Source organism: Sardina pilchardus, chromosome 5, assembly GCF_963854185.1.
Source record: "Sardina pilchardus chromosome 5, fSarPil1.1, whole genome shotgun sequence".
Classification (NCBI taxonomy): Eukaryota; Metazoa; Chordata; class Actinopteri; order Clupeiformes; family Clupeidae; genus Sardina; species Sardina pilchardus.
Genome location: NC_084998.1, coordinates 31615222 through 31626005, shown reverse-complemented (window position 1 = coordinate 31626005; position 10784 = coordinate 31615222). Strand labels below are relative to the sequence as shown.

General features: G+C 44.4%; 1 protein-coding gene across 1 annotated transcript; it reads right to left on the bottom strand.

Moving 5' to 3' along the window:
- Window positions 1-68: 68 nt before the first annotated feature.
- ppme1 (protein phosphatase methylesterase 1) lies at window positions 69-9293 on the bottom strand. Its single transcript, XM_062537253.1, has 14 exons — window positions 9053-9293; window positions 7438-7529; window positions 6784-6878; window positions 6607-6664; window positions 6117-6168; window positions 5841-5995; window positions 5591-5681; window positions 4325-4390; window positions 3522-3648; window positions 3111-3240; window positions 2842-2886; window positions 2540-2604; window positions 710-777; window positions 69-566 (listed from the first exon to the last, which is right to left on the bottom strand). Coding segments are annotated over exons 1-14 (1131 nt in total). The 5' UTR covers window positions 9139-9293; the 3' UTR covers window positions 69-565.
- Between the last annotated feature and the right edge of the window lie 1491 nt (window positions 9294-10784).

Below are 10784 nucleotides of genomic sequence, written 5' to 3'. Positions count from 1 at the left end.
TGAAGGATAAATCCCATTCTCCATGCTCTGGGTGTAATTTATAGGCAAAAAGCATAAGACTACTTAACTTTCCTATTATAGTTCATATTTATTGTTTTCATCAAAACCATTCATGGGCAACACATAAAGCACAATATTATGCCATCACCCCAAACTGAACACGACGCAGACAAGGCATCGCAGGACATACAAAAACTAAGACCCAGGGAGAAACAAAGTAGCAAAATAAAACAAAATAAAAAAAAAAACAAAACCAAAACAAATCCCTGTGATTTCAACACGAGGCATAGTGATAGTTTATCTGTAGATCTGTTCAGTCTGAAAAGAAAAAGAAAAACAATAACACTTGACAATGGCGATAATTTAAAGAAGTTCCTCAGAATAAAAACTCTTAAAAACGTTTAATTTAAGGATGAAGCGCTGAGAGGGGTTTGCAGCGGAGGGGTCCAGTCGTGTGGAGCAGCTCTGGTGCCCCCTGCTGGCCAAAATGGAGAATGACGTTTGAGGGCCTCAGTGCGTCAGGCAGCTCCAGAGCAACAATGGACCAGACCCCACACAGGGCTCATCTAAAACAAACACACACACACACACACACACACACACAGATTAAGATACTGTGAGATCAAAACATCATTACTGTTGAGAGATCAAGACGTAAATACATTTTAAAGACAACAGGTAGGTATTTGTTCTGGTCAGGTGTGCTCACCATGGGAAGCCCTCCTTGAGTGCTGTGAATTTGTGCCGCACCATGAAGGTAGCGAGTGCGTCAGCTACCTGTGAACAGAAGGACAGACCAGTGTTTAGGTGAGGAGGAACATTGTAGTTCTAGACCAGTAGCCCCGTTTACATGGACACTTCAATTCCGATTAGAAACGGAAAAACAACTCAATCGGAATAAAAATAGTCATATAAACACCTCAATCGGAATAGAAGAGGTGGCGTAGTCCGTTCTTATTCCGAATGAACGTTCACGTATACGGTCAATCGGATTGACCGTAATATCTTCCCAAAGAAAAGTAGCAAACAATGGCTATTTCGCCAAAAATGTTCAATCGGAATGACAAAAAACTGTCCATGTAAACGTGGCTAGTGTTTAGGTGAGGAGGAGCATTCTAGTTCTATATTCTAGACCAGTGTTTAGGTGAGGAGGAGCATTCTAGTTCTAGATTCTAAACCAGTGCATAGGTACACGGGGGCAGCCGTGGCCTACTGGTTAGGGCTTCGGGCTTGTAACCTGAGGGTGGCCGGTTCGATCCCCGACCAGTCCAGGGCTGAAGTGCCCTTGAGCAAGGCACCTAACCCCTCACTGCTCCCCGTGCGCCTCTAGTTGGGCAGGCAGCTCACTGCTCTGAGTTGTGTGACTGTGTCACTGTGTGTTCACTGTGTGGTCACTAATTCGGTTAAATTGGGTTAAATGCAAAAAACTTCCCTCACAGGATCAAAAAAGTATATATTCTATTCTAGGTGAGGAGTTCTAGATTCTAGACCAGTGTTTAGGTGAGGAGGATCCGCTAGATGCAGAGGCCACACTAGACAATTACTAACTGAAGTAGACCAGCTGACGAATCAAAGGCCCCTGATATCTAGCCGCACTAGACCATTAGCAAAGATTTTTTAGTCCTTGTGTAATGGATGAAACATAGGATGATTAAAGAATGATTGACGAATAGGCAGTAGAAAGCCACCTGATCAATCAGAGGCCCCTGCTATTTAACCAAACTAGACAAAACTAACTGAAGTAGACCAGTGGGGTGTCCTACGAAGCTCGATTAGTGGCTTAGCGAGGTGTGTTGCGCTCAAAGCCAGAGTATGCCGTCATACGAAAGTGGATTTGTTTTAGCGTTGCTGTATCACTATGGTATCTTATGCTCGCAACCAAACCTGGTCGGGAGCAGGTTATGTGCTAACTTATAGCTCAAATCGTGAAAAATCACCGCCCTCTGACTAATCCTACTGACTACTGACCAATCAATTATCTTGAAAAGCGAAGTCATCTCACATGTGAGAATCTACTGGAGCGGCTCCGCCTCTTCAAACATTTTGAAACTCAAAGGCACTTTTAACTATGATGCGCATGCAGATATATCACTACTATGGACATGCATAGCTACCATACAATATCTGATGAACATCGATTTTTTGATGTTATAAGTTAGACACTAAAAAAGACCACCCTAGATTTCGCTACCGCTCATAAATGCGGAAGTAATCGTTGTTTAACCTAGGCGGTCATGTGCATCTCCACGTTTCCCGATTGGTCAAAGTCACCCCAACCACGAGAACGCGCACAGATCTGAGCTGAAAGCCTAGTTTGACAAATTTATCACATATCTGCTATCGTAGGATCACTTAACTTAATACCCGAGTTAAGGCTTTGTGCAGCCTCGATATGTTTAGATAGCCTAGACATGTCTAACTTGCTTCGTAGGATACCCCACTGCTGACTAATCAGAACCCACACACCACAATCAGTGGTGGGGAGTGACAGAACAGAACAGAGTAGTGTGTGTGTGTGTGTGTGTGTGTGTGAACTGACTTTGTCGGGGGCGTCCTCGTGTACCGCATGTCCACACTGGGGAAGGACCTGCATCTGGAACTTCCCTGCACAGCAACACAAACACAGAGAGAGAGAGAGAAAAAGAAAGAGAGAGAGAGAGAGCCAGCAAGAGGTGTGCAAACAGTTAACACACACAGAGGTAGTTGAAAAGTTAACACATATATAGTATAGAGGCACATAAAAAGTACAAACCTACACATACAAGTGCAGGAATAGTTACACACACTTTCATTCTGTTTGTATGTGAAAAAAAGAAGCACACTGCCAATGTATGAACTGACCTTGCATCTGTCCGATTGTGAGATCTTTATCCAGCCGGTCAACACCTGCACCAGCAAACAGAGATCAAACATTCATCAAAGAGATATGGAGGGAGAGAGAGAGAGAGAGAGATTCATATTTGCATAATGCACTCTCAAAAAGGAGGGAGGGGGGCTTGTGTGTGTGTGTGTGTGTGTGCGTGACTGAGTTTGTGAGTATGTGTGTCACCTGCCAGAAGCTTGATATACCAGGTGTGAGAGTGTGTGTGTGTGTGTGTGTGTAGTCTCACCAGCAAGCAGTAGGAGTTTTGGCACGGAGCAGGTGAGGAAGAGAGAGGACAGGCCGCGGAACCAGCCCTCCCAGTACTTCTCAGTCTTCGCTAGCTCTATACGCCAGGTGTACAGGCACTCCTTCTTCACCTGAGGACACACACACATCAAGGTCAAGGTAATCCATTGCTAGTTCTATACGCCAGGTGTACAAGCACTCCTTCATGTGAGGATCACACACCAAGGTCAAGGTAATTGTGAAAGAAGCAATACTACATTCTTCAATAAGCCGCAGTTAAACACTAACTAACTAAACTACTCCTCCAGTCTTATCTATACTATTGCAGAGCCTCACAGACACCTCAGCATACAAACTGAGGCAGAGAGAGAGAGTGAACCTCTCCAGAACTCTTCCTACTCCTCCTCCTCACCTCCTGGTCCTCCTCCTTCTTTCTCTTGTGGTTGGACTCCCCCTCTTCCTCCTCCTCCTCCTCTTCCTCAATGATCCCCTCAGTGATGCTCTTAGACACACCTGGGCTACTCAAGGGCTCCTCACACCTGCACAGACAACACAACAACACAGCCAACACAAACACACATTATTATCAACAACGTCATCAACACAAAAGCACATTATCATCAACACAATATTAACAACAACAAAACAGCCACACAAAAACACAACACCACATTATTATCATCAACAACAACAAAGCCAACACACAACACCAACATAAATGACCAACAACAACAACGCAGCCAACATACAAACAACAACAGCAACGCAGCCAACACACAAACGCGCCACCAACAACAACACAGTGAAAATAGTCAACACAACAACACAGCCAAAATAACACACCAACAAAATGGCATTCATCTTCGTATCTACATTGAACATTATGGAAAATACTCAGTAAAGAATACTCAGAAAAGATGACTCAGTCCAGCTCGTTTAGGTTGATATGACTGATAAAAGTTCAAATTAAGGTTGACTGATATTTAACTTAATGACTGTCAGTCACTCACTCCAGCGTGATCTATCACGTGCTGATCTCATGGGCACTTAATTTTTCACCTGTCCCACCATCGAGACACACACCTGTCCCACCATGGAGACACACACACACACACACACACACACACAGACAGACAGACACACAGACAGACACACACTTACTTCTTCACTTGTCCCACCGTGGAGACACACACACACACACACACACACACTTACTTCTTCACCTGTCCCGCCATCGAGACGCGCGCAGACTCCATGTTCCTGATCTGTCCACTCTTCACACTGCAGAGACGACAGCAAGGAGACCAGTTACACCACGTCCATGGCACATGGCCGACACATGGCCCACACATGGCCCAACATCACATCGCATCGCATCAGGGCAGAGGGGAACCTCAATGTGATGCAAAACACTACCACTGCTTGCTTGGCTTTGTCTGGGGAGCTCACGGGAGACTCTTAAAATTGTGACCCCCATAAATCTACTAGATCATCATTTTTCTCTCTCAGTTCTAATGATGTATAGTAGGGTTTCTCAATGTTTTTGGTTCCAAGGGCCCCTTTTATAACCTGACTCTCGCCAGATCCTTGTAGTTCGCGGAGCTCCACACAAGGATCTGGGACTTCTCAATAGGAGATGTAAAAAAAATCCTTGTATGTGATTGGATAAACCACTTGTCTGTTATCTTGAATGATGTGCTAGGTTACTTCAAGCTCTTGCCAAACCCGGTCGGAAGAAGAGTGAACACATCCTTGCCACCAATAAATGCCTTCAAAACCATTCTCTGTTCATCTTTTAAAGATAAATACTCGATAGATTCGACAAAACGGTTGAAATAGCAGAATCAATGTCAGCACACGACTCTTCGCTACGTGCCGCCATTGTTGTTTGAATGGTCGCTTCGGTGCCACGTCACATCTATGAAATCCCGCCCGGCGATCCTGATTGGTTCATTATTTTTTGCTCCCTTGAAGGAGTTTGCATTACCCTTGATTCCAGACCCTTGTGTGGAGCTCAGCGAAACGCCTCTGGTGGAGCATGGCGGAACTACAAGGATCTGGCGAGACCCCTTTTAGGGGACAAACATTTTCCGAGGACCCCCTTATAACCGTAACAGTTAACTATTTGTATTCTAAGTTGTTGGCAGATCCGCTATCCCATGTTTTTTGGCAGACATGCAACTAGGTCTTTGGCAATTTTGGATTTTGAATCACTTGACAACATGGACTGACTCAAACATTTCTACACATTCATCAGCTAGTTTCCTGACAAATAAACCAAACTAAGCAGCAGTCGGAATGGTTCTTCACGACCTGAGTGAAGTTAAATGTTAATGTGAATAGGACCAAATAGACACAACTTGCTTGTTTTTTGGGTGAAAAGGGCATAATATTTTAAAGATGATAAACCTCAACATTATCATTTCAAGCAACTAATTTTACGGACCCCACACGGCTGAGTGAACAACTGCAGCTTCCTACCTCCACTCGATGGCGTTCTCCACAGACTTAAAGGTCTTTGGTCGACTCCTCAGGAAGTTCTGCATACTGTTCAAGGCATCCATGGCTGTCCCTGTGGGGGGGGGAAGACAATCAGACAACACACGCTGTAATAACACACGCTGTAATAACACATTGCCACATTGTCTCTGGACGTTTTCCTCTTACGACCAGTTTCCTTTGCCTATTGGAGAAACAGACCCTGACCACAGACGGGTGAAGATTCACCTACCTTCCACCACGTCGATGACACAGAGGCCTAGCAGCGATGGCACGTGATTGGCTGCCGCTGTGTGAACCGCTATAGCTCCGCCCATACTGTGGCCAATCATCATGATAGGTGGCGGAGTTTCCCCATAAAGTGCTTCCACGACTTTACCAACATCCCTACAATTGGAGGACAATCAAATCAATCACTCACTCGATCAATCAAACAATCAACTAAACAATGCATGTGTACTGCATGTATATGAATGTGTGTGCCAGTGCTGGATTTGGGGCACCATACTTGGCCATTGTCTCCGCAGAAAGATCATCTGAGTTTTTCACTTTTGTGTCACCTGCATGACAGAGGTAACCAGGCAACAATCAATCAAGGTGACATTCACAGATTAGCTGGTGCATGTGTGCCTCAACTTAACAATAGCAACATAACAGCTGAAACAAAAAACACTTATATGAATGGTGTTCTAGCCTGGCTCACTTTGACTTTATGCATTAGCTTATATTATCCTGACAGCATGGCCTGCTTATTTGAGCCAGAGCATCGTCTTGAGTGATCTACAGTACATGTAATGGGAACTACCACAACAGAGGCATGAGGCCTTAGAACCTACTGTTCTAGAACCTATTGTAGCTTAGAGCCTACTGTTCTAGAATCTATTGTAGTTCTCAGTGTCAGTAGAACATGGCTTCTGATCGGAGTGAAGCGAAGCTAAGTGTTCCACGGCAGAGTCGCCATGGTAGCGCATGAGTACATTCTCACAGGACGTACTCACCGTGTGCCCGGAGATCCATAGCAACCACCCGACAGTGGATCCTGCTGCAGATGACCGCCTGGAAATTAACACACACACACACACGTTTTGGGGTGGGCAAATGTGTTCAGTGTGTAGAGGATAGAATGGCTATGTGCATGGTTACTCTTTCTGTGTGTGTGTGTGAGTGATACTCACGGTGAAGACAGCCCAGGACAGGGCAGAGTGTCCACCCCCATGAAGCAGCAGCAGCACAGGACCCTCAGAGCCACTGCTGTAGATACGGAACGTGTGCGGTGTGGTCAAGGAAACACACACACACACACCAAAAAACACATACTGTGTACTCATTAAACTATCTAACAAGCCCCATTCCAACTACACCGAAGTTACCCACCCAGCATTAGAAAATTTGCTGAAAGCAAAAGCCCTGTTCTCTCTGAAGAGAGCCCATTGGCATGGGCAGGCCGTGCCCGCTCTACCCGCTGTGCCAGTCTACAGCAACACTGCACACAGTGGCCCTGGGCTGGCGACCGGTCCCCTTTGTGCGTGTGTGTGTGTGTGTGCGTGTGTGTGTGTGTGCTTTATGTATTTATCTGTTAGTGTGTAGGTGAGAGAGCCAGACCAAATCTGTAACTTGCTACTGGTGGTACGGTGTGTGTGTGTGTGTGTGCTTTATGTATTTATCTGTTAGTGTGTGTGTGAGTTACTGATGCTACTGTTTCTGTGTGAGAAAGTGGAGGCGACCAGTTGGTTCCGTGAGAGGTGCAAGCACACACACACACACACACACACACACACACACACACACACACACACACACACACACAGGTCTGTGAGAGGAGGATATGTCTTTGCAGTTCTCATTGTCCACCTCCACGTCCTCCATGACCTCAAAGTACTGGCTCCACGGCAACGGGCTGAAGTCTCGTTTCCGGCCAGGACTGCGGAAGAAAACAGAACCAGCATCAGAACGGACCTCTCCAGAACTAGTGTTAGAACAGACTTTTCCAGAACCAGTAATAGAACAGACTTCTCCAGAACCAGTGTTAAAGTAAAAGTATGTAATTGGTCACCCGTATAAAAGTTAGAAACTGCTTTATAACTCATCATTAGAACATCAATGGTCATCATTAGTCAGTAAGTGCCGTATGTATGTAGCAGGTACAGCCTTTCTACTAGGACTATGGTAGCGTACGTACGTCATGGTTCAGGAGATGGGCTAGCTGCAATAACCTGAAAAGTTGTAGGTTCAATTCCAGGCTTCCACTGTTGTGCCCTTGAACAAGGCACTTAACCCCAAGTTGCCCTAAGACAATTACCCTCGTAATATAAGTGACATGGGTACGTTGCTCTAGAGACAATGGCCCTTGTAAAGCAAGTGACATACGTCGCTTTGGATAGCAGTGTCTGCTCAATGAATTATGTACTATGATGTGTGAAGAAGAATATCCTTATAGGACAATAAATACTCTATCTCTCTCTCTCTACTGTGTTTGTGAATGTTCCTTTGAGTCTCTATGCTGATGGGGGTCAAGTGGAGCTTGCTGTTGTTTTCTAGGCAAAGAGTGAAATCACAGTTGAGTGACTGGATTAGCCTATATTCAACATAGCTATACAACCATGCAGAACGTGCATGTGGTGTTGTGCCAACGTATTGGCCTCTCGGGCGCAGATCACTGGGCATAGTAGTGCAGTGCTGGGAGAATGAAGTCCAGGTCTGTGTCACCTCCAGCAGATCCCAGAGTCACCGGAGCCTATAGTGTTGATGGTCATGCTGTTTCGGTGTTAACTCATACCATGTCCTCTGTCATTAGGCAGACTAATATCCTAGCATAATAGTCTAATAACGTGTAGTGTTAGTGTCCTATCCAGAGTGGTTTTGCTATCTACCTAACCCTCTTGCTTGTTACAGCTATCAACACTGTCAGTCGTCACCGGGCGGGCACGCATCCAAGTATTCGCAAATCTGTTACTTAAATCCATCCATGCTAGCGACCAATTTTACAACTAGTTTGACTGTTTCCATATGGGAAGAGATGTCTATCATACAAAAAGTGGATTCTGCACTTGGTACTGCTGGTAGGACAGAAAAATATTACGATATCTTTGAATAGTTTCTGTGTTGACAACCACGCTGTTTGAAACCGCTTGTCCCAAGCAGGCATGTTTCGGTTAGCTAGCTTCACTTAAATAGCATATCCATTGAATTCCTATTTAGTTCGTTACCCATTTTCAGAAGAAATTATGAAATCTCAACCATATCTTTCATGCAGCGTCAGTCGTGACAGTTCGATCAAGACCCTCTAACACTTCTGTGAGAGGACCGATACATTGGAGTAGGCTATCCTTAACGTGCAGCAAACTGTAAAACCTTATTCCACATGACTTGCTCTTTGGTTTTGCACTTTATAGGTCGTGTACCGCTTTTCTGCGAGTAATGATTGTTTCATCTTTAAAAGCTCACCCCATTCGCATTTTGGAACCAGACTGCAAACCTCCCGGCACTGGAGGTCTCGATGCTAGCATACTCAAATGCAGTTGCTTCTCCATGATGCAAAACGCGAGCTACAGCCTTCGGTTGAGTCGTGAACCCTTTGGCCCGGTCCACACCATACGATTAACCCCCAGTACCAGCAGATACTTCCAGTTTTCTTGGGCAAGCGGGGCAGGTACAAAATTATGCTTCTTTCTGCCCAAGCAGGGTCTCCTCCCACAACATGTCGCGTCTTAAAATAGAGCTCTGGGAAATGTAGGCCAATGTCACCAGTTCCGTTCTAACCGTGTCACAAGTGAGACTTCATCTCCCAGAAACCATAGCAATTTCACGAAAACGCTTAGAACTGCTGGAAAGAAATGACGTAATGTTTTACTGAAGGGAGAACGTGCTGGTCCTGTCACAGATTTGATTTAGACCTGAAAACATGTTCAGCTGCAATGCCATGTGTAAACTCACGGGTATATTTGTGTTCTACTTTCATATTTACCGAACAGACACCCCCCTCTCAAGCCAAAATAACCAAAATTGTGTGTGTGTGTGTGTGTGTGTGTGTGTGTGTCTTGAATGTGATTCTATTGGAATGAAAGTTACCGGTATTGGTAGTATTAATTAAACAAGTGCTTGTTGATAAAACATCTATCTTGCCCTTGATCTTTTTTTTTTTTTTTTGCTGCCAGTCACATTAACATGCAAACTACCTAGGCCAACTGCAGTGAATATGATACTGTTTATTACTCAATTGCTGTGAAAAGCCTCAGACAGGAGTCTTGATGTGAAGAAGATCTGATAAACTCCCAGAAGTGAAATGTAGGATCACAGCATAGTCAATGGATCACACATGGCTGAAACAACTTGTCAACTTAAGAAAACCTCATATTTTAAAAATGTTTAATTGGGATTTATAGCATGGCCTACATTTTCCGCATAAATTATGTAAACCATTATAGTGCCCTCTATAGGCGGAGGCCAGTAAGTACTCGGTGTCCTCCTGCAGCACAGGCAGCTGTGTGAGGACAGAGCTGAAGCAGAGGTTCTGTTCTGTTCCTCTCATTACCAAACTTATTAGACTGTTTACACTTTTGTAAGTGCAGCAGTGATTAGAAGTACACCTTTAAACTGTAACTGTACGTCTAAACATACTTTTAAACTGTACGTCTAGGGCTGCCTTTTTCCGTCAACATAAATTTCATGAATGCAAGAGGGGGCTTGTAAAACAATAATAATAACATTAATTATATAATTAAAGAGCTATAATGCAGTTGCCTGTTGTTTATCATGTAAAGGGTATTTACAAAACATAATAGTCTAATGTATAACAGCACAAAATAACCAAATAGCCAAATATGGATTATAGGCCACCCCAAGCCATTACGGATCAATATCGACATCAGCCCTTAAAATGTGTATTGACCGGACCCTCTGCAGGATTATGGGGTGTGGAAGGCCATAGAGTTCACTAGACGGAGACTGTGTCGTGACAGAGATCAATGGTGTGCCAACTGGCCCTGGCTGACTCTGGACAGTAGATGGCGTGCTAAGCCATTTTCAACCCATTATTACATGGCGAAAACTAATATGAATGAGTTTCATCACTGTGCAATTATTACGTGTCCAGCCCAGAAATCTGTTTGCTCACAAACCTCTACAAGATTCATTCATCATAATTCACTGTTTGAACAGAACGGTACAAGATTAATTC